Raw genomic sequence first — 23782 nt, 5'->3', positions numbered from 1 at the left:
TCTAGAAGCAACCTGGGTGTCCCCACTTCCTCGTCCTTTGAAGAAGCTCGCTCCATCCTCCATGCCACTATCCCCTCTCTGACTCTGACCTTCCTGCCCCCTTTCTAAGGACCCACTTGAGTAGTCCAATCATCTCAGTCACACCTGGAAAGACTCTTTGTCATGTAAGATGACGATCTCTTTACAGGTTCCAGGAATGTGCCGTATCTCTTTGGAGGGCCACAACCAAGCTACACTAGTTGTTTAGAAGCATTGCAACATATCAAAAGATTTTCTTTTCAACCAGCTTTCTGGATTCTGTGCATGCTCACGTCTGTGCTGCTGGTCTTGGTGCTAACTGGATACCACTACCTGTGGTCCTCTGTCCTCATTTCTTGCTGTCTACTCCATAGTGTGGGGCACAGTTACAGAGTCCTCACCCTCATGTCCCACAGTACAGGACAGGGTTCATGATTTGTTTGTCTTTGTCTGACATGTTTCAGCCTGGAGTAGTTGGTCTTCCCAGGAGTGACTCGGCAGTAGTGCTGGAAGCGTGAGCTGGAAGGCTAGGGACAAGGGCAGGCAGTAGCGGGTGCCTGGGTGGGAGCTGGGGTACAGTCAGGCAAGCTGTAGAAGTCCAACAGACCCCTGGGGCCCTCAGAGATGGTCTTCTTCATAGCTGATGCTCTCCTGTATCCGAGTCAGGCCTGGCATCCTCAGAGATGCTTGCAAGACTTCTCGCAGTTTATTGATACATGAACAAAATACAGAAGAGTTACAGAGGCAAAGCAGATGTAGGGACCATCCTGACACAGTGCCTTTACCCCATAGGGGCATCAGGGCAATACTGGGACCTGAACAGCATCAGGTCATGACCTTTGTGACCCCAGTAGCACACAGCAGTGCAAGAAGGAGGGGACCTGCAGAGTGGCATGGGACAGGAGCTCTGCCCTGACTTTGGGGGAGCACTTTGGTTTGGGGACAAGGCTCTGACAGACACTCGGGGCCACTTGGGCTGCACACTCATATGCTGCATTTTCACAGACAGACACTCTCCATCAACGAAGTGCCAGACAGCACTGAGACCAGAATTGGCTGAGCCACAAACACACATGTAGGCCCTTGCACAGACACACTTGACGTGCCCTTGGAGAAAAGGGCTGGAAGTGCCACCTACAACCTAGAGCTACTTAGAAGGGTGTCATGGATACCTGGGCCCTGCTGAGGAGACAATCTTTCATACATATGCAAAGATGACTTAAGGGTGAGCATGTGACACACTGAGGCACAGACCTGGACCTGCTCCTCTAAATTCCAGAACATCATGGAACCCTCTGAGACTACAGAAGTCTAGACTACTCCACAGCCTCTGAGAAAACCCTCACAGCTCTCCAAGGCTCATCCTCTTTGCTTTGGAAAGCCTGAATGTTACCTGAACCCCTTTTCCTTCTTCTGTGTTCCTCCCATTGTTAGGACAGCCAGGGAAAAAAATGAAGCCACCAAATCTTAGCCCTAAGACAGCACTGGTTCCACTTTGATTTCAGTGTGTCAGGAAAGTCTCAGTCCCTCCACCAAAACCCAGGCCAGAGTCACAGATACACCAGGCCTTCAACTACTGGGTGTGCAGCTCCATCCTGACCTCAGGCCATGTAGGCTTGGGTTCTAGAGGATCTGAGAAATGGAGTGTTTCCCACAAGCAGGTGGAGGGACCCAGAGAGGGAGCCAGGACTGACAAGTGGGGCCTGCTCAGGTCCCTTGTGGATGCTGCTCGCCATACACAGCACAGACAAGCTCTCTCCCCTTAGTCATCTAGGCCAGCTAGAAGGAGAACATGAGAATGGTAGGCGTGGCCCAGACAGCCCTGACACCCAGGCCTCAGGACCACTGGCAGGCACAGTCCGTAGGCTCCTGCACTGTGTAGGGCACCCAGGTGGCATTGGTGGCACAGAAGAGCTGCACAGAGCGACGCTGCAGTCCCACCTCACGGCAGCACTTGCAGAAGCGGGCATATGTGTTGATGTTGTGGTTGTAAATGCTGGCAGAAGGGCACCTCCCATCACAAGACACCAGGTTCACCTGGAAAATGAGCGTGTCAGCAAGGCAGCCAGGGGAAGGTCTGCCTCCCCGTCCCCTCCACCCCCCGAGATAACCATCCCCATTCCCTCCACCCACCCCCCGAGATACCCATCCACTCACGCACAGGGGTGTTACTCCTGCAATCGTTCTTGCGGATGGTCATGCGGATGGTCACCTTTTTGCAGGAGCGCCCATCTTCCTTACCTGTATGTAAAACAGTTATGCCCCAGACTGGCATCAGAATGGGCCAGCCTGGTACCCACACATTAATGTTCCTTTCCATCAAGGGGAAACCCTTCAACCCAATGCCCTAGACAAATGAGGCACCAAGAAGGGCAGCGGCATGAGCAGGTGAGACAGAGGAAGACACACGAACGGCCAGACAGAGCCTCGGGGCTCTGCACCATAAGAAGATCTGAGACAAGGGCAGCTATCTTCATGCCCAAGCCCCAACACTTATTTGTCACCCTGTTGGAGCCCCTGGATACGGTGCCACACCCCGCCTGAGCTCCAATGTTTCTACTCTGAGACGGCATCTAACAGTAAGATGCTGCCATGAGTGGAAACCTCAGGCCCAGCTAGGATGCTTGCTGTGTGCAAGACCCATGGGGGTTCCACAGCTCTCAAGTGGGGGTCAGGGATGGAAATCAGCAGTATAGAGTTTCTTCTGTCTGGATCACAGCTCTCCCAGATGGCCACGCAGGAGACCTTCTCTCACCTCACCTCCGTGAGCAGTTTTCTCCAATACCCCCTACAAACCCTAGTGAGCCCTCCCTAGATCTTCTCTTCTGGAAACTGCACTGTTGGGGGAGGCTGCTCGTTCATTTCAAGAAGAAGCCATGTAGCCTCCACCAGAGACAGACGTGCCAGAACCTTGCCAGTAAGCCACAGCTACATGGTGATACACAGATGAATAATAGAAATGGGTTAATTTAAGATATAACAGCTAGCCAGAAATATGCACAAGCCATTGGTTGAAAGCAGCTTCTTTATTAACCAATAAAAAGCAGCACATATGCAGAAGGACTTCCCACATCACTACACTTCCCTTCCTCAGCCCTCTCTGGTGCCTCCTTGGCCTATTCTGTCTCAGGCACAATCTGTTTGTTTACAGAGGCACATCTGTAATTTTACTACGGAAGCCTAAACTTGTAAGCTTTGGAGCCCACATCTCCAGGGCCTTCTTCACTGCAGGGTGAGTTCTGTTTTCAATGCCAATATTCTCTTCCATGCCTCAATACAGATGGTAGTTGTGGATTCTGGTTTGATGACCCCCTCCAGATTCTTTATGAATTGGACCCTACAGAACTCAAAGCTACCACCTGTAATCTACTACACCCATTCTTCCACCCCACGCCCGAAAGTGACATCCATAAAGGTCTTCTTTACACCATGGTCACAGCTCCTGGGTCAGTGGCTGGCACACAGTGGCACTCACTAGATACCTGCTAGAGGCAGATGGACCTGTTCCTTAAGACCACTGAATCCACGAGAAATCAACTGAGTAGAATCCATTCTCTTAACTTCTGATACTCAGCAGAGAAGAGGGAGAATTGAGGGTTACCCTAGCCATGGCCCTGTGGGCACTGGAATGAGCAAGGCTAGGTGTCCAGTAGAAGAAAGCAATGGTGGCCTTAGACATGGATTAATACCAGATGAGCTGTTGAAACTCAGGAGATATGGCTCAGTACCCAGCAAGCATGTGGGCTAACTGGCCTTCACCAGAGGCAGGGAATCTCCCTTTCTGTTACCCCCAGAACTTAGAGCCACCTAGAAGGGACACTTGAAGATATTCGTCATGTATCTACCTGCATCCCATCCTACGTGCTTCTGAGACAAGTAACTGAGTAGCAGGGGACACTAACCCACTGGTCTGGAGTAGAGCTTCCCTGTAGTAAGTGATGTGTACATAAAGGGGCTGAAAGTCTATGGTCTTTGGGACACAGGGTCTAAGCATCCTAGAAAGTCAAGTATGTAAGCAAAGATCACAAGACTGATTGGTCCACTTAAGCATATGTGGTTAAGATTCTGGTTTCAAGTATCCAGGGTTCCAGAAGCAAACTGAGAGACAGAGGTTTTCCTCTGGAGGCACCTTCAAGACTAGGGTTCATGGTGACAGAAGAGAACCATGAGGGTGACAGAGTCTTCATTAGGGACAGAAGGAAGCAGAAAACTTCCTGACTGGACTGGCTATTGTCTTTTATCTCCAGCAAGAAGCAGAAGCTTGGTATTGGGACAAAACTCATGAACCATTCCTTCTTCTACTCACCCTGAGAGCTACCATCATAGCTACCAGGCTGGTAACACAGCCTCTTGGCCACCTATGTGCTCCCCACCCTTGCACACTGCACCCCAGTTTCCACCCCATGCTCACGTACATGTCCTACAGCATCCTTCCAAGGACGGTACCACAGAGCCGCCAACCTAGAGGGAGAAGAGGAGGAGTAGGTAGGAAATTCATGTTCCAGGCCAGGAGTCAAGATTCCAATGACAGGCAAAAACAGTCTTAGAGAGCTGGTCCATAATCCCAGGAGGATATCTACAAGTTCTAGGCCAGCCTGGACCATATAGTGAGTTCCAGGCTAGCAGGACTACAAAATGAAATCTTGTCTCAAAACCCAACTAAATAAATAATATATAAAGAATCTAAGTTAGGTCTTCCTCCCATGGCACCCCATGGCAGGAGCTCTGTGGGAAAAACTGAGCCCAGAGATTCTGACTTGCTAAGCAAGCACTGTACCTGTTGAGCCGCAGTCCTGTGTGTCTGTGATCTAAAGAGTCAAAAATCTTCAAATGTCTATTATTAATCTTCGGAATCTTCTTAGTTCAACTGCAACCCCCTAATCCTCCAGGGACCCTCTTCTTTGTGTCTATACCGATAGCCCTCCACACCAGGCTGGAAACATGTCATCCTACCAGAGGACTAAACTTTGCATGTAGGTATAAGCTTGGTATACGTATTGCAAGAGTGTGCCTAGCTGCAGGTGTGTCAGTGTGTGGTGTGGGCACTGGCATGCTGAATGCACTGATGTCCCTATGAAGTATGAGTGATCAACAGCCTGGGGTGAGTCCCGGAACACTTGATAATACGATTGCATGCCTTGGTGTGTGGTCACATGATGTTTGTAGATACAGGGTGTGATTGAAAAAGATGTACATGGAGAGAACACAGGATTCTGACCCAGGCCCCAGGCCCCAGCCCCCAGTAAAACATGGTGTCTTGGCGTGACGGAGAAGACACTGACCTTGGCACACTCAGTTTCATTGAGTGGGGGGCAGCTGATGGGTGAGCGGACAAGTACGGCGCCCAGGGGCGTGCTGCCACAGTGATGGCGGGCACAGTCTGCAATCCAGGAAGCACCAGGCTAGAAAGCACATGGATGGGCACTGAGAACTTCTGGCCCATGGACAGCACAACCCGAGGACATGCCCAGCTCAGGGCCTGGCACTGCTGTTGCCCATGAGTACCAAGCTCCACTGTGGGGCCCCGAGGACATGCCCAGCTCAGGGCCTGGCACTGCTGTTGCTCGTGAGTACCAAGCTCCACTGTGGGGCCCAGAAACGCCCCCCGCCCCCGCTCTTAGTGTCACTTTCCAGGACCCATTCCCAGGTGAGCTTAGGGGCTGTTTACCAAGAAGAGGGAAGTGGTGCCATTAGGGAAGGTGAAGAGGCAGGACACATTCCTGCAGGAGCCACAGCAGGCTGCCAGGTCCCGTGGGTGGTCATACTCCTGGTTCTGAAGGCCAGGGCAGAGAAGACAATTTCAGTCTCATGCCCACATCCGTCCTCCGCTGTGATCAGGCAGGCAGGTCTTCCGTGTTTACCTGAAGCCCCATTCCCACCAACACTTAGACCCAGCCCCAGGGAACAAGGAGGTGCCCTGCAGAGGCAACACTGTAGTGTTGGTAATGGTGGCAGCTTGGTTCCAGACAGACCTCAGTTTGAAGCTCAGTCCCTGCTGTGCTTTTGATTAAGAACTCAACCTCCCTACAGCTCACGTTTCTCAGTGGGAAGGAGGGAATAGTTCTAATCCCTTTCATTCAGTCAGTATTTATTCAGACGTTGGTAGAAGCCAGGCTTTAACTTAGTCCCTTTGCTGGTGCTACCCCCACCCCAAGTTGGGCTCCTCTCCATCGGGGTCTCCTAAGGCTGCTCTGATGCCTACTCTCTAGACTCGATTTCTGGAACTGATGAGGATCTGGCAGCCTAGGCCTCTGACTACGTGCACCCCACATTGCCCCTACCGCCTCACAGTGCATGTCACAAAGGACAGAGGTGATGTTGATCTGGTAGAAGCTGGTGAGGGGGTCCAGCACATCTGTGCATCTGGATGTATGGCACACACCATCCGCTGAGAGTTCTACCACCGTCTGGCCTGGCTGCATCACCCCCAACTCACGGCTCAGACACACGGGGGCTTTCACTGGTAAAGGGAGAGGAACTGTCCTGAAGAGCCCAGTCACCCACCTGGCCCCTCCCAGCTGACCCACCTGAGGTTCACCACCCTCGCCCTCCCGGATCCACCCGTCCCCACTCACCACACTCATACTTGGCACAGCCACACACATTCTCCTCGCTGTGCATGAACCCCTCATCCAGCTGGGACTTTTCCCACTGTGGGTGACAGAGCAAGTCAGCATTCGGAGGAGGCACTCAACCCCACCCTCGGGAATGGCCTGGCACTGGGCCTGCACTGGGCAGACGAAGATGGCAAACTCGGGGTCCCTCAGCACCCAGAAGCTCAGTCACTCTCCCACGGTCCAGCTTCCTGTCCTCAGAGTCTCACTTGGCTTACACCTTACCCATGTCCTAGTTTCTTTATCAGTTTCGGGGAAGAAAAATGGGTGGGGAGGGGACCACAAGAAAGAAAATACGTGCTGGACAACACACTCGGGGGGACCATAATCCAGAAGCCGTCGGCCATCACTTCACACACACACTGTGACAGCCATGCAGCCTAGAGGCTAAAGGGCCACAAGATTCTAATCCTGGCTCTGTGATTTGCCAACGTCATGACCTTAATTTCAGCTTCCTTGTTCACATCATCATCAGCAGACTCAGTCTCCTGAACTTGTCATATCAATAAGATAATTCATTTAAAAGACCTGGGAAGGTTCAGGCCTACAGTAAGGTCTCAGCAGTTGGCACTGTGATTATCACTAGAACCACCATCATCACCACTATCACCATCTACATTACCATCATCACCACCTCCATCATCTTCACCATCCCGACTGTCCTACCACCAACTGTGTATTAGATTTGGTAGAGTCTCCAGGAGAAGGGAAAGAGAAGAGAGGAAAGGAAAAGAGAAGCCGACCAGTAAGGGTGGGGAGAGACAGGGTCTCCATACCAGATGGCATCTGGGCACAGGGATTGTATCACAGTCACACTCTGGAAAACAGAAGAGGCCATAACCTACCTCACCAGGAATGTTCAGACACTGCATTGCAGACCAGTCCCTCCTGAGGCACAACTCTAATCCTGGTCCACCCCAGGGAGGTGGCAGAGAAATACCAGCCACTTCTCACCCACACGTGCAGGGGACAGAGCCCTCCTGCTTAGGTGGGTGGGTAGTCCTGACTGTCCCACTCCTGACTGGGTATGGAGGGAAGTGAAGCGGGCAGACAGAACACGCATATGTTTTCCTTTCTCTCCCCTGCGTGTGGGACCTCTCCAGGTAGCAAGATGCAACTTCCTTGCATGTGTGTTTCCCACAAGTGAGTTCCAGCAGCTGAGCTCCATCAGCACAGCCTTGGCCCGATAGCTCTACCTGTGCGCAGTGGCCGGAGGCACCCGGAAGTAATGGAAGGGGAAAACCAGCTTTAGATTTGAGGAGCAAGGGTCGCAGGCCAGAGAAGCTAGGAAAGTCCTTTCTGGGTCTCTAGCTCATACAACAAGGGGATTCCCTAGATGGCTGGCTTGCTCTGTACCCTTAAGGTGTGAGGAATAAAGCTGAGTATGATCCTGCCCTCACGTAGCACATATTCTAGTGAGGCCCAAAAGCCAGCAGCAGAATGCTCTCCCAGTTTGCTAACGTAGCTTTCAAGCTTTGTGTAAAGCTCACCACTGTTCACTACTAATCACTGACGTTCCTATCGCTCTTCCAAGCAGACCCGAGTCTCTACGGACTATCGGGCAATGCAAGGATGACACTCTGAATGAGAAACCATTTGTGATCCTGGGGAAGAAACTGTCGGGTTCTGCATGCTGAGAGTGGGGCAGGAGGAGAGGAGTCCTGCTCACAGCTTGGGGAGGCTGATCTCAGCCACGTTGATGGTGGTGGGGGCTCTTCCCTCCACCCATATCTGACTGAAACTTACCACAAGACTTGTAGGGGCAGCAGCGGTCCGGGCTCCAGACCTCCACCAGGGAAGTGCCCATGCCGCACTGTACCTGTGGGCAGCGGAAGCTCTCACACACTGGGGGAGAGACAGGTGACAGATTAGTCTCAGACACCTCAGTCTATGACTGCTCAGGATGCAGTGCTGGTCAGATGGGGTACCTCCCAGCCCCTGTTTGTACCCACACCCCCCCTTACAGGGCAGGCATCTCTCACAGCACCACCATCTTTCCACACGCAGGACTCACCGCACTGGTACAGAGGGCAGCAGAGCTCCGTGGTATTCCTGTGTACAGTGAGCGCCTCTCCTTCCTGACACTCGGGGATGGGATCTGGACAGTCACCACAGCCTGTGGAGACGGAAAGGCCACCACTGTCATAGAAGTTCCTCTCACAGTGAGGGGGCAGGGCATCTAGCCAGCCAAACGCAGCATTTTGGGGTCTTGGGTATCCTGGCAACAGAACCTATGTGTTCTTCTATGTCAACCCAAAGTCCGACCCTGAAAACACACTGATTTCTTGTGCTTGGTAACCTAGAAGCAGCATGGGGCCCATTTTTCTCTTTGTCCTGCATTGCTTTCTGGGTAGTGGCTTCATCCTTCTCTCTCTACCCCCTCATACAAATGCCCCAGCTTTTCCTCTCGGTCACCACAGAAGTAGGAATGAGGAAGGGCTGACGTGGGGCCCGCAGCCACTCACTGCAGAAGTAGGAGGTACAGCAGGAGTCCCCTAGGCGGCCCGCGATCAAGATCTGGTCCTCGCGACAGGCAGGGACCTGCTCAGCCTCGCACAGGCCAGGGTCACATTCTGAGGAGAGAAGAGAATGTGAACTCCAAAAGCAGCCCCTGCCTAGCCCGCTGCGATCTCCACCGCGAACTCAGAACTCAGAGCACAGCCCAGGCTCCTCAGGTCCACCTGCTCTCCTGCCCCCACCACTTACCACAGCTATAGCTGGGACAGCACGAGTCCTCCTGGAAGTGGGTGACGAGTCTGTGACCTGGGCGGCAGGTGGGAGCGAGGCCCTCGCAGAGAGTCTGGTTACACACTAGGCAGCAGGACACAGAACCTGTCACCTGGAGGCCAGTGTCCTCACTGCTCACCAGGACCACTGGGTGCTTGCACACTTGGACTCCTTACAGCCCCTCCCCTCCCCCACTCTCAAACGGCTGCAGAGACTGAAGGGTAATACACATTCATCTAGGTGTACTGTGTGCCAGTGTTAGCATCCGCACGAGAAGGTGGGTGCCAAGAGCAGCCGAGCAGCCTCACGTTACTGGAGAACCAGGGCAGCCTGTGACCGTGATTACGGAGTTAGTCTACAGGGGAGAGCTAAACAGGATGCTGATCCCAGACCTCTGCCCACTACACGCCAAGCCAAGTGTCTGGCCCGCTCAGCCTGGTTCTTGCTTTCCCCATGAACATCCCAAAAGATGCTTTAATTTTCCAGCCTGCCCTGACAGTTTTCCAGTTGTCACGGTCGTACAGCAGGCACAACTAGAACCTGTTGCTAGCTTACAGCTGACGGCCAGGGAAATCGAGAGCCCGGCTCACCGCACACACTCCCCAAGCAGCAGGGGTCCTCTGTGGGCTGTAACAGGATCACTTCTCCAAAGCGTGGGCAGCTCTCGGGTCGGGGACCAGGGCAGTCCAGGTCCACAGCTATGATGGTGTCTGGAGCCTGGCACTGCTGCTGGCAGCAGCCACTCAGGGAGCTGTTCCAGGTCTCCCCCAGGGCTCGTGGCACCCCTGTGCTGTCAGTGCACGCTGCAGAGGGAGCATGGTAGGGCACAGGGGACTAAGGACCAGACTGTCTCAGGCTAGGATCCCTCTCATCCAAACATGAACCACCCCAAAGCAGACCTGGAAGGATGCTAAGTGGCCTTTGCCATGGTCTGCAGGAAGCAAAGGAGGCCCTAGTGTAAGACTGGGCTGGGGGGGGGGGGCATCTGGGGAGGGCAGGGACCTACCACACTTGTCCTCAGGGATGCAGAGTGCAGAATGTCGCCGGTGCAGAATGGTACCCTCCAGGCACACGCAGCCCTCACCTAGAACTTGGCACTGCTCTGGGTCCAGTGGGCCTAGTATCCCATCTTGGCATGTTTCAGGGGGTTCACAAGCTGCTACGCATGCCTGGTAGGTAGAGTCACTGGAGCACAGGAAGGCTGTAGGGGTAACATGGGCATCGGGCCTAGTCAAGTTCCCAGTCAGAGATCCCTGATGAGGCCAGCAAGAGTTGGAAGGGGTGAGGAGAAGCACAGAGTATCCACCTTGCCTCAGCAGTACCTAAGTCTGTGCCTTAACACTGGACCTCCTTCCTCTAGATCAGGAATCATCAAAGGACCGCATCCTAGCCTAAATGCTGTTAATTGTCTGCTTTTCAAATAAAGTTTTATTAGAGCAAAGATGTGCCCAGTCATTTGTGTAAATGTTGGTGTTGCTTTGGGTTTGTTTGTTTTGTTATCGTTGAGTCATGTGTTCATTACTTAAGGCAAAATTCATTCTCCTGGCTCAGCTTTCCAAGCACTAGGATTACAGGTGTCAGCCATCATGTTCCATTCATTTACATAAGGTCTTCGTTTGTCTCTGCAGTGCAGGGTAGAACAGAGTCCTCCAGAAAGAAATCTTATGGCTCACAAGACACGGTATTCACTATCTGGCCCCTTGAAAAAGTTTGCCAACCCCTGGCTTTAGATCAGTGTTTCCCAGCAGTCTTGACTAGAGACAGTGGATCTGTGGTTATGGTCCAATACACACCAGCCTGCTGGGCAGAGTCCCATCCAACACCAAGTGAACCTCCAAAGGAGCCCAGTGCTTTCCCAAGTTTCCCCTGTGACCAGCTGAATTGAAAGTTACTATTGAACTGAAAAAAAACTTTTTTTACTATGCATGCTATATACTTTATTTCATATTTCGTTGCATTTTCTTTTTTTAAAAAAATGCTGGTGTTGCTCTTCTCAAATTGGCTGCACACCCTCTGTGTCGGGATACACAGTTTGAAAAATACTACTCTATATATGAAAAATATTTTCCTTTTCACCTGTCATGTGTAGATATGCCCTCCCAGGAGCTGTCCCAGCCTTTCTGGAAATCAAAATGCTCTACGCCCTACCCCTGACTGACTCCAACAGGATGAAGGGGAAGAAGAAGCAGGGAAGAAGAGATCCAAAGACAAGGTTATTGGAAGCTAAACAAAGGGAGTTGCCATACAGCAATCATGTGACAAGTGGGTGTGGAGAAATGGACATCTGACCCATTATCTCCTATTGACCAAAGGAGCAAATATTGCTGTCCCCATTGTACAGAGAAAGGACTCAAATTAAAAACAATAAATTAAAATAAAATTATTCCTTTTTCTTTATACAAATATAGCAAAAGCTCATTAACTAATATCAAATATGTTGTGTAGAACATAAAATTTAAATACAAATGTAAAATATTTATAAGCTCATTAATACAAGTAATGAATGAAGACGTGACTAAGCTTAGGGAAGCATCGGTGTCAGGAGGCTCTGGGAAGAGAAATGGAGAAGAAGGTGCCCAGACCCCCACTCACGGCAGTAGTCGGATCCCCGCCACTCAATGCACACGTGGAACTTGTGACACATAGCCACATATACAGTGAGTGCCACACAGGGCTGCTGCACATACTTGGTGTCCCGGATCCACAGCTCACAGAACGACTCTGGGGAGACCTGGACAAATGCATTAGGCAGTGCTGCCCATTCTGGTGCCCCACTTCCCAGGGCCCAGCTCTGTCTCACTCTGCCCAGAAGACTACGGTGTCTCTGTAGGTGGCTGCTGCTCTCCCCAGCCCAGCAAGTCTCCCCATGACGCACTCCACGGGCACCTACAAAGCGGTGGCAGGCGCTGAAAGTGCGGTTGGACACCATGCGAAGGCAGGGCGAACAGTCCGCTGTGGCACAACTGTCTGGGCGGAAGCGGGTCTGACCCTCTGAGGTCAAGGAGCTGGGCACCTGCCAGCTGTCCAGAAAGGGAGCAGGGTCCTCTGCCTCACCCACCACAGAGCCGTCCTTCAGGGTGAGGTCATTGGCTGCATCTCCATCACAGATACCTGAAAGGGGCACAATGGTCCCAATAGGCACAGAGAACACTGCCTCCCCAGTTGGCTCTCACTCAGCAATCTTCAGATGGTTCTGAAAGGTGTCATTGCTACCTGCCACATGACAGGTGAGGAAAGTGAGGCACAGGGAGCCAGGGAAGGTGCCCACCAAAATGTTTAGGGATGAAGGACATCATGTTTTGAACTTACTTTAAAATGGTTCAGGGATATATGCATACATGCCTATATATGTGTGTATATACTACATATACATATTACTGTGTGTGTGTGTGTGTGTGTGTGTGAGAGAGAGAGAGAGAGAGAGAGAGAGAGAGAGAGAGAGAGAGAGAGAAGCAAAATGTGAGCAATTGTTCCATCTATGTAAAAGGCAGTGGGAATCCTTTGCTCTACTTTTCAATCTCTGTGTCTGCCACATCAGAATGAAAAGCCATCCCCTAAGAATCTGCTCCAGTAGGGGCTGTGAGCTGACTCTGAAAGCTGTTTCCTTCTCTCTCTGGAATCAGGAATCCACTTTCCCAGACTCTCTTGCAGTTGGATGTGACTGTGACAGGCCCTGCCAATGGAGCGTGAGTTAAGGTGGAGGGCACTTACAGCCTCATCCACAGACCTTACCGTCTTCCTTCTGTGAGGCTGGGAACTCACTCTGAACATTAAATAAGGAAGGAATCCGGAGCATGACTTGTCACTAGTCATGTGGGAAGTCATGTTGTCAGGAAGCATACTTCCAGTGTGTCGGGCCCTGAGGTGAGGGCAAGGATGTGGCTTATCTGCTACAACCCCTCCCGCTTCCCCTGCCATCCCTCTCCTCCACGTGTGCTTTCAGCGTCACAGACACCTTTTCCTGCCTGTGGCTTTGTTTGCGCTGCTCTTCCTGCCTGCAATGCTTCCTCAAATGTCCTTCCTCCCGGGGGGCCTCCCATCCACCCACCTGCCACCTTCCTAGGTCCGGCAAAGCTACCGCTTGCAGGAATGTCACAGGGCTTCTTTTTCAGGTCTCACTGATCTCAGCACTCCCTGTTGCCTAGCAGGGGCTACAGTGTATATATCAAGGGATAGTTCAGACAGAACAGACACGAGAATGATCTGATTTCTGTTCTGACATCTCCAACTATCATTTCTGCAGGCATAAGTAAAACATTACTGGAAGCTAAATTCTTTGATTTTATTAATTTTCTTTTTTTTATTTTTATGTGCATTGGCATTTTGCCATGAGTGTCAGGTCCCCTGGAGCTAGAGTTCTAGACAGTACTGAACTTCCATGTGGGTGCTGGAAATTGAACCTGGATCTCCTGGAAGAGCAATCAGTGCTCTTAACCCCTGAGCCATCTCTCTAGCCTGATTTTATTAATTTTCTTAATAATGACACTTTGGTCTGGGTTTAGAATCACCAAGCGATATCCCAAAGGTATCTCAGGGAAAACACGCCCTGCCTGAATCCTGCCATCTTTACCAGAGATGAACAGAGTATGAAAGAAAAGAAGAGAAAAAAGTGGTGGCGGTGGTGGTGACAGTGGTGATGGTGGTGGCTATGACTGCGGTGTTGGTGGTGATGGTGGTGGCTATGACTGTGGTGTTGGTGGTGATGGTGGTGGCAGTCGCTATGATTGTTGTGTTGGTGGTGATGGTGGTGGCTATGATTGTGGTGTTGGTGGTGATGGTGGTGGAGAAGGTAATGGTGATGAAAGGAAATATGTCTTATCAGTAAAAATGTCAGCTCCATAGAACAGAACTTTATCTGTTTTGCTTCCCAGGGGCTGCCACTTAAAGGATGGAAAGAGAGAGTGCCTGTGTCACCCACTGTCACAATCACAGCAGCCTGCCATGAAGAGTCTGTGCAGGGAGCATCCACCTGCGCCCAGGGTCCTCCTGCGCTATGTTCCTAGTTAGCACTTGCTCTTAAGAGAGTGCTGTCTGCAGCCGTGCTGTGGATCGGGAACCCTAGCTGTGCATGTCACAGCAACACTGCCATGTGCCACCAGACAGCCACTTGACTTCTGAGCCCCCGCTTGTCTCTGGTTCAGTGAGAATACTAAGGGCCACTTCCCAGGCCTGTTGTGTGGGTGACCTGGAGTAAATAATCTTAAAGAGTGGAACTGTCTGGCAAAGGGCCCCAGCACATGCAGACAGGAAGGATTATCTGGCATTAGGAAGCCGTCAGAGACGCTGACAGACAAACCTGGCTGACGTGACAATTGGCAAACCCTGCACTATATGCCCTGTTAACAGCCTCAGCCCCACACACAGACATTAGGCCTTTCTGCACTGGCAATTCTGTTAGCCCCATCTCTGGCCTGACACCCTGTCCCAACATATCCTGATCCAAGGGAACCTTCCTGGTGCCAGAGAGCGACCAGGGACCACTCTCCCCCAGCTGAGTCCCATCTCACCACACAGGCCACGGCCCTGGGCCTTGCCGGTTTTGCTGGCTTCCAGGATCATGAGTCCTGAGCTGTGGAGCCACTGGATCTGGATGTGTGAGGGTGTCCGGATGATGTACATGTGGCCTGTATCCTCAATTTGGAACCCATATCTGCTCACTGGTGGCCACACAGCCTGAGAGTCCACAGTCACCTTACAGGGTAAGGAGTTAGAGAACAGCTCATATCTGTCTGTATTCCCACATACCTACCCACTCATGCATCCACTTATTCATCTGTCCACCTGCTTATCTATCCACACCTCCATCCGCTCATTTGTCCACCCACCCACCCACCCATCCATCTGTCTCTTCATTATCATCTGTCCATCAGTCCTTCTAACAAACACTTATGAGGCACCTCTGTGTGCCAGACTGTTTGGGGCACATGCATCCAAGGTTAGTCCATCAGAACATGGGAGAATTCTGAAACTATTTTACGAGCAAAATCCAATAAAGCCAGAACCGTAACAGCGGAAAGCAGGCTGCACCTCACTTCCTGCATAAGCACAAAGTTCCACCCCTTTCCTTATCTGCTGGCTCTGCTCAGGTAGTTTCTCCTGAGAGATTTTCTCTATAGCCTTGGGGCTTAGGCACTCCTCCCTGGCATTAGCTCACTTCTGTGCTGACCACCAAGAAGGAATGAAGCTCTTCCCTAGCTGAGGGTACCATTAGATTGTGGTTTTCTTCATGGCAGGAACCATGTCTGCCTCTTTGAATTCCCAGCACTCGCCTTTGGGCATCATTTGGGGGCACCACCATTATCTGTTAAACAGCACACCTCAGTTCTCACAAACACTCAGGCTATAACTTTTATTACAAAGTGACAAGGTTAAAAGTGTATATAACGTGGAGTAAGGGTTAAGTTTTATGCTATAAAACTAAAAGACAGAAAAGATTAAGATTATAAAAAGATTTATCATGACTTACCATCCTCCCTTCAGGAATAGACTATTTTACTAATCACTCCACAAATTACCCAACATGTGAACTACTGAGCTACAGAAAGGAGAAGCTCCAGTCAGGAGCCAGAAAACTGACTTTGGGAAGGTCCCCACGCTCTATACCACAAGCCTTCCTATTCTATTGCCAAAGGTTTAAACTCCAGGTTATTAGTGTGACCCAAATATCAGAAGCCCAGATCCTTGGGGTTCTACAGGCCTAAACAAGGAATAATGATATTGAAACAATCATTTAAGTCTCCCAAGAAAGACGAGCCCAGAACTGTACAGATCCATGTCCAAATTCTGGTAGAACCTTAAAGAATGAACACCAATTCTCCTCAGACTCTTCCCAAAAACAGAGAGGGAAAGAAGGCTACCAAACTCATCTTACAAAGCCAATATTGCTCTAATACCAAGTTGGTTAAGAATATGACTAAAACCAAAACAAAACTATAGACTAATTCCCCTCACAACAAAACAAAAACAAAACAAACAAACAATAACCTGAAAAAGATACTTGCAAACTAATTCAATCATACAAACATACCATCATATACCAGGGTCAAATTGGTTTCATTTCAGAATAGCAAGGATGATTCAATATACACAAGTTAATAAATGTGATACAGTTCATAAAGAGACTCATGGGTCGAAATCACAAGATCATCTCAATGATGCAGAAAAAGGCCTTTGATGAAGCCCAGCATCTTCTAGCGACAAAGGCTCAGGAGAAATTAGGAATAGGAAGAATACACCTCAACACAACAACGATTAGACTCTAAGCCCAGAGGTAATGCTTAGATTAAATTAATTAAATGTGGAAAAACCAACAGCATTCCTTCTAAAATCAGGGATAGTCAAAGGTGTCCACTGCCTTGGCTCTTATTCAGTTCAGAGTTTGGTTCTAGCCAGAGCAACAAGGCTAAAGAATGAAACAGAAGCAATAGAAATAAAAAGGGAAGCACAAATCACATTATCCCTTGCAGATAACACAATCCGTTATCTAAGACTACATCAGATCATTCTGGGCCTGGTATTTCAGCCACATAGCAGGAAAGCAATCTCATTCTCTACAGCCTCAAAGAAAAACAGAAAAATACTGAACCAAGAACGTGACTATATCTACAATGAAAAATTTAAGCATCAAAGAAAGAAATTGGGCGGCGCCGTCCTTCCTGTCGCGGCCGCCATCGGAGAGGAGCAGCCATGGCCCTGCGCTACCCCATGGCCGTGGGCCTCAACAAGGGCCACAAGGTGACGAAGAACGTGAGCCAGCCGAGGCACAGCCGGCGGCGCGGGCGCCTCACAAAGCACACCAAGTTCGTGCGGGACATGATCCGGGAGGTGTGTGGCTTCGCGCCCTACGAGCGGCGCGCCATGGAGCTGCTCAAGGTGTCCAAGGACAAGCGCGCGCTCAAGTTCATCAAGAAGCGGGTGGGCACGCACATACGCGCCAAGAGGAAGCGGGAGGAGTTGAGCAACGTGCTGGCCGCCATGAGGAAGGCGGCGGCCAAGAAGGACTGATTCCCCCGCCCCCCCCCCCCCGTTCCCAATAAACGTTGCTGTGGCGCAAAAAAAAAAAAAAAAAAGAAAGAAATTGAAAATAGAATCCATGCTCACAGATTTGCAGGATTAATATTGTGAAAACAGCTATATTACTAAAAACAATCTATAGAGTCAACACAATTTTTATCAAAATTCTGTCATTACAGAAATAGAAAACCAATCCTAAAATACATATGGAAGCACAAAAGTCTCTGTATGGCCCAAACAATCCTGAGAATAACAGCAATGCTGGAGGTACCACAATATTCAACTACGAATTATACTCAGAGCCATAGTGGAAAGAAAGAAAGAAAGAAAGAAAGAAAGAAAGAAAGAAAGGAGGGAGGGAGGGAGGGAGGGAGGGAGGGAGGGAGGGAGGGAGGGAGGGAGGGAGGGACGGACGGAGGGAGGGACGGAGGGAGGGATGGAGGGGGGACAGAAGGAAACAAGAAGCAAACAAACCTATCCCAGCACAAACACAGAAATAGATGGGATCAACGGAATAGAATAGAGAACCCAGAAATGAAAACACAGCCACAGTCACCTTATTTTTGACAGACGTTTAAAACACGTATTGAAGGAAAGACAGCCCCTTCAACAGCCGGTGTGAAGGAAACCGGAGATGCACGTGCGGAAGACAATAGCTAGAGCTACTGCTCCCTGCACAAAGCTCAACAGGGATCAAAAGCTTTGAGGCAAGATGTGAGGAGTTGAAGCTGCTGAAGGAGAATGTAGGAAAACTGCTTCCTGACACAGGCAAAGACTTTCTGAAAGGGCTCCAGCAGCCTGGAAATAATAGCAAATCTGATAAACGATGTTTCATCAGATTAAAGAGATCCTGCACAGTGAAGAAAACAGTTGCCAGAATGAAGATGCAGCCTGCAGAATAGGGGTGAATCTTGCCAGTCATCTAAGAGGGACATCAATACAGAGATTATCTATAGAACTCAAAAAATAAGCACAAAACACCAAATCATCCAGTCAATAAAAGGAAAACGAATTGGACAGAGAATTCTTTTGACAGTGATTATTTAAGGTCTTGTCAGTCTGATGTTGCCTGTTACCTTTTTCCCCTGGCATTAAAACAGACAGAGCATCCTATATTAAATAACTTTTAAATGTACCTTATTTTGCTTTATTTTATTTTATTTTATTTATTTTTTGAGCAGAGTCTCACTGTGTAGCTCAGGCTGGCTACACAGAGGCAGCAAGCCTCCCTATTGCCTCCCTGTTGCTGGGATTACAGGCATGTGCCATCATTTCTTAAAAGAGGGTATCTCCCAGTCCCTGGCCCTAATTACAAACAAGTCCCTAGGTTCTTACTCCTGTTACCCTGCCCCTGCCCTCCAGGCCACCTCTCCGATGTACTCACCTTCCTGTTGAAGCGGTCGATGGTGACATGATAGGCCAAATGAGTCACATTCAGTCTCACCAGACAGAATGGGGGCCAGTTCAGGTGTCCCTGCAGAAACCCCAGCCTCATCAGCCCAGAGCCCTGCCCTGAGTTTCCCTCCAACTGTGTGGGTAGAGGAAATGTGGGCACGCTTGCAGGCCTGGGTAGATGGTACTCAGAATCCTACCTGACCTCATGCAAGCCCAGCTCAGGGAAATGGGGGGAGAAGAGAAGAGGAAGGGACTGAGGAAGGAAGGGAGGGAGGGAGAGAAAAAGGAAAGGAGGGAGGGAGAGAGAAAGGAAGGAAAGGAGGGAGGAGGAAGAGAAAACGGAAGGGATGGAGAAAGGGAAAGAGGGAGGGAAGAAAAAGGAGAGGAAGGGACGGTGTTTCCTCTATCCACGTGGCTCATGGGGTTATCTTAGCAGCAAGCCTATGCGGCTGGCACCTAGAACCACAGGCCGCCACCTTAGGATGGTTTCCTTGCTTCTCTCTATTTAGTGTCAACCCCAAGGCAGCTAGCGAGCTGCAGGAGCTAGGAACGAAGCAGATCGCAGGAAGGGCCAAGGGGTGGCACACTGCTCCGCTAGTTCCCTCAGTCCCCCGGCCTGCTAAGGGATGGGCTACCTCTCCAGAAACCTCCTGGGAGGCGGAAAGAGAAGGAAGGATGCCGCCATGGCCTCCCCAAGACCTACCCTGACTTGGGGTGTTCACTGAACTCCAGCTTACTACCCAGTCTCCTCTCTGCCTAGTTCAGTTCTCAGGCCCTGACAGGGAGGAAAGCAAGGGGCATTTACCAGGTTGGCACTCTTACAATCCAGGACATGTACGGAGATTATTTCCTCTGGGCTCTGACTGAGGATATAGATGGCCTCCTTGAACAGGGCCACATGGCTGCCGTCAAAGGTTACAAAGCTTAGGTCTGGGAAGATGGAGCATCGGCCTGGAAGCAGGGGCAGGGAAGGACAAGCTGATGGCTTCAAGGCCACCTAGGAAGATGGTCAGGTGAGCAGAGATTCTGGGGATTGTTGAGTCCCTAGGATCAGGTGTCTCAGAGAGTTCAGAGGTCACAAGGGTAGGAGTCACAGGGAGATGGGATTTCCTATGGAAGTGTGGGAGAGAACACAGATTAGGGAGGAGGCATGCTGGAGTAGGGAAAGAGGAGGGCAGAGGCTCGGGCAGACCTCATAACTCACAGGCACATTCCCAGAGTGGGCAGCAGCGGTCTCCACCCACCCGCACAGCGAGGCCAAGGACGCCACAGTGAGGGCGTGCAGCCCCCTGAGGACAGTGCTGGGACTGGTTCACACGTATTAGCTGGCCTTCTAGGCAAATGTGCCGGACGCAGTCTTGTTCAGCGATGGGCTGGGGCACAGAGCGCATTGTCAACGTGAGTGCCCCTCAGAGCTCTGGTATTACCTACCTCAGCCTTCCAGAACAAGTCAGATTCCAGCAGGGCAGGTGACCTCGAGGTAAGAACTAGGGAATCAACGCCCTGGGATGCCTGCTTCCAACAATTAACTTGAAACAACAGAGAGCCACTTGCGAAGAGGGTCTCAGGGAGGGGTTGGATCAGGGTGGCTATAGGTGTGTGTCTGTCAGTGAGGGTTGTCTGGATGCTGGTTTGTGGGCATGTCTGGTGGACTGTCTGGAGTGGGTTGGACCATGGGCGTGTCTGTGTTGGGTTGTCTGGATTGGGTTGGCCTGTGGGTGTGTCTGTGTTGGGTTGTCTGGATTGGGTTGAACCGTGGCGTGTCTGTGTTGGGTTGTCTGGATTGGATTGGCCTGTGGGTGTGTCTGTGGTGGGCTGTCTGGAACAGGTTGGACCATGGGTGTGTCTGTCAGTGAGGGGCTGTCTGGATCAGGGTGGACTGTGGATATGTCTGTGGTAGATTGTCTTAATTGATGTGGGAAGGCCCAGGTTGACCATGGGCAGCACCGTTCCTTAGTTGTGAGACCTGGACTGAGCAAGTGTAGAGAAAGCTAGCTGAGTAGCAAGCGTGCATGTATCTATTCTTTCTCAGAGTCCAAATCACATTCTCAACACACCCTGCAAAAACACACCAACTCGTCCAATCTGGCCCTGAACCCAAACAGGCAGGGTGGGGACCAAGGAGACCTGGGGATTTTTGAAGTACCAGGAACTTGAGCTAGGGATTGAGTAGGGTCAGGGCCACCACCACCATCTTGCAGCCGAGGGTGAATGGACAGATACCTCAACAAGCACAGCCTATGACCATATGGTGGTGCCCATCTTAGCGGCAGGGAGAAGACCAGGTCTTAGGGAAGGAGTCACAAACACTGACAAGGCACTCACCACACAGGTGGCAGAAATGTTCACGTCGACCTCCACCGATCCCTCTGCTATGCTCTGGGCTGAAGCTGAGCGTCCTGACTGCTCCGTGGTGGCCTGGCGCCCTAGATCCTCTTGGGGCTGGAACCCTGCTGGGGTCCCATGGGCTTCTGCCAGCTGAGGCAGCAGAATCAGTGAGCCCTCCCGGGAGACCGTCCTGGCTGATACCCGGCTTAGGGAGTAGGATGTGGGCACCAGTGGCACTGTGCCAGCCTGGGGGCCCTCCGTCTCCATCACCGAGGGAGTAACAGTATGGCTCACTATGGCTGTGAGTTCTGTGAACCCACCCTGGGCAGAGCCAGAGATGAAGGAGGGTGGAGACACTTTCTTAGACAGGATGACTGCTTTAGGGGTGGTGCTCTTCCGTGGGGCAACAGACACTGTGGAGGGCACCCCAGCAGTCACAACTGAGGGTCCAGAGCTTGCCAATGTGGCTCCCAGAATTAGGTCTGAAGCCACACCTGTTGTCTGGGGTACCATGGGGCTAGGTGAGTGTGCCTGGTCCTCCACAGCGGACACGAGAGGCACTGTCAGACTGAGTGTGTGAGCAGGTGCTGTCACAGTCGCGGTCAAGGCCAGAGTGGTGCCCAGATGCTGAGGTGGAGGGGTGGTGATAGAGTCTTTGGGGCCTGGTGTGGCCTCTGGGGCAGATGTGCCCACTTTAGCCAAGGGCAGGCTGGTGTCGAGCGGCAGGCCCGAGAGAAGCTGATGTGGCTGAGTTGACTCTAGAGAAAGTAAGGCTGTGGACCCCAGCCTATGAGCATCTGTGATTGGGCTGCCAGTAGCCAGGGTCCCTAGTGACAGAGCTGGGGGCCTGGAAGCTGTGGTGGTGTGTTGGGCTGGATGAGGCAGGGCAATGGGGACTGAGCTGGGGTGTGGAGACCCCGGCAGCCCTGTGGCCTGGCTGTGCCCGGGTTCTGTCTGCTCTGTAGCTGGCACCACCTCCAAGTCCTTAGTGACAAGAGGACTGGCAGGAGCCCTCTGTGTTGTGCTCACCATAGTCAGGGGGTGGCTGAAAGCTGAAGGGCTCCGGGCCTGGACAGATGGGGACATCACTGTCTCATTTGTGACCTTAGTTACTGTAGTTGTCAGGCGGGATCCCGGGGATGTGGGAGGCCTGGGAGTTGCTCCAGGGGACGTCATAGGTCTTGAAGAGGGGCTTGGGAGCCAAGAGGGCTGCAGGGGTGTAGTCCTAACAGGAAAGGAGTCATGACTCACGGCTGTCACAGCTTTGGTCATGAGTGGGAAGCGAGGGACAGGGGGTGACCGGGAGGAGACCGTGGTGTTGGGAGTCCCTGCGAAGGTCACAGTCACTTTGGTTGTCTCTATTATACCTGATACAGTGCCAGATGTGGGTGTCTGCAGAGAACCGAGGGGGGAGGACGGGGGCCCTGGCAGGTGAGAGGTGGCTAGGAGGCTGGCAGCTAGGGTCTCTGTCTGGTGGGCAGGAACGGTAGATGTTACAAGCCCCAGTGGGGGCTGCGGCGTGTGGTGGGCAGAACCTGGAGACTGCACCGGCCCTTCAGTAGCAGCCATTGGTGGGTTTGGGGCGGAAGTCAGTGGAGCTACTGGGACAAGGGCAGGCCCGCGGGTGGGGACTCTGGAAGGCTCCTGGGGGAGCTGCTGCTTGTCACTGGGGGTGGGTAGCGCTTGTCCAGGTGCCAGGGTCTCGTTGCCAAGCCCCTCCATGGGACCCTGCAGGGCTGGCTCCACACCTGGGGCAGACAAAAGAAGAGGCTTATAATGAGGGTGACTGCCCCAGCCATCCTCATGGGCAGGGCTGAGGTACGATGCTAGAGGACTAATACCCTAAGCCATCGGGCAAACATGGCTTCTGATACCAGACAGCCATGGCCTCTGTCCACAGAAGACAGCAGGCTGGACTCTTGCCTAAGCCTGGCTGTCCTGTACATTCAGCATAAGACCCCAAGCAAGACCTCCACCCCTCGCTTTTCCTTCCTCTGAAACAGGGACCAGACAAAACCTTGCCAGCTCTGAACCCTTTCCTTCCAGAGCCTGCGCTGACTCTGCTGCCATAGGATCTGGGACCCTGAGCAGAATTTTCCTGAGACACCCTGGAGACTTGGAGTCAGGAGGAGAAAGGAGAACACCAGGCCGCTTACAGTCTTCCAAATAGACACATCTCTGTGTGACTTCATCCAGGACCTTAGGAGTGGGGCACACAGGGACACAGCCTTCCACCCTAAGGACAGAGTAGGGAGCTGGCTAGTGATGGGACGCAGTGCTGCTGGTCTCCCTCTTTTTCCTGGAAAGCACGCAGACCCCACTCTTCTTTATGGCGTGTGTGTGTGTGTGTGTGTGTGTGTGTGTGTGTGTGTGTGTACTTGCTTATCATGCACACTCCCATGTGTGCTCTACAGAGATCTAGTCACACAAGCGTACAGTCGCACCATGTCCATACTCTCATTTCCTGACCATCAGCGAATCACACGTGAACAACGTGTGACTATGTGCCCCCCTGTCATACGCTCAGGCTCTCCATATAGACCCATTCTCACACAGCTCACGGGCTCTCTCCAAGGCTATAAAAAGCTAAGCTATATACATATTGTATACACTCATATGCATCTGTGTAGGTGCCCACAAATATCAGCTTACACACCCCATGACATTTTCACTCACATTCAACTGCA

General features: G+C 51.5%; 2 protein-coding genes across 2 annotated transcripts in view; one reads left to right on the top strand and one right to left on the bottom strand.

Moving 5' to 3' along the window:
• Positions 1–797: 797 nt before the first annotated feature.
• The window catches only part of Otog (otogelin), a 68759-nt gene continuing 45774 nt past the window's right edge, over positions 798–23782 (bottom strand). Inside the window, exons 35-56 of the mRNA XM_087901341.1 lie at positions 23252–23331; positions 21093–22843; positions 19972–20140; positions 19573–19718; positions 18757–18846; positions 14867–15050; positions 12250–12470; positions 11952–12090; positions 10366–10560; positions 9950–10162; positions 9339–9443; positions 9098–9205; positions 8647–8748; positions 8379–8477; positions 7409–7449; positions 6594–6669; positions 6300–6478; positions 5687–5791; positions 5301–5420; positions 4434–4479; positions 2180–2259; positions 798–2055 (exon numbers count right to left, since the gene is read on the bottom strand). Coding sequence (XP_087757467.1) covers positions 1855–2055; positions 2180–2259; positions 4434–4479; positions 5301–5420; positions 5687–5791; positions 6300–6478; positions 6594–6669; positions 7409–7449; positions 8379–8477; positions 8647–8748; positions 9098–9205; positions 9339–9443; positions 9950–10162; positions 10366–10560; positions 11952–12090; positions 12250–12470; positions 14867–15050; positions 18757–18846; positions 19573–19718; positions 19972–20140; positions 21093–22843; positions 23252–23331 — 4450 coding nt within the window. The 3' untranslated portion in view covers positions 798–1854. The remainder of the gene's footprint in view (positions 2056–2179; positions 2260–4433; positions 4480–5300; positions 5421–5686; positions 5792–6299; positions 6479–6593; positions 6670–7408; positions 7450–8378; positions 8478–8646; positions 8749–9097; positions 9206–9338; positions 9444–9949; positions 10163–10365; positions 10561–11951; positions 12091–12249; positions 12471–14866; positions 15051–18756; positions 18847–19572; positions 19719–19971; positions 20141–21092; positions 22844–23251; positions 23332–23782) is intronic.
• On the top strand, positions 17010–17421 carry LOC148118214 (large ribosomal subunit protein eL36). Its single transcript, XM_087901382.1, has one exon. The coding sequence runs from the start codon at positions 17046–17048 to the stop codon at positions 17361–17363; it is 318 nt and encodes a 105-aa protein (XP_087757508.1). The 5' UTR covers positions 17010–17045; the 3' UTR covers positions 17364–17421.

The sequence above is a fragment of the Myodes glareolus genome, chromosome 24 (genome assembly GCF_982192425.1).
Source record: "Myodes glareolus chromosome 24, mMyoGla1.1, whole genome shotgun sequence".
Taxonomy (NCBI): Eukaryota; Metazoa; Chordata; class Mammalia; order Rodentia; family Cricetidae; genus Myodes; species Myodes glareolus.
Note: the sequence above shows the minus strand (reverse complement) of the source record. Positions and strands in the feature narration are given on the sequence as shown.

Coding starts and splice junctions, on each gene's coding strand:
- LOC148118214 (XM_087901382.1), top strand. CDS start 17,046: ATGGCCCTGCGCTACCCCATGGCCGTGGGCCTCAACAAGGGCCACAAG.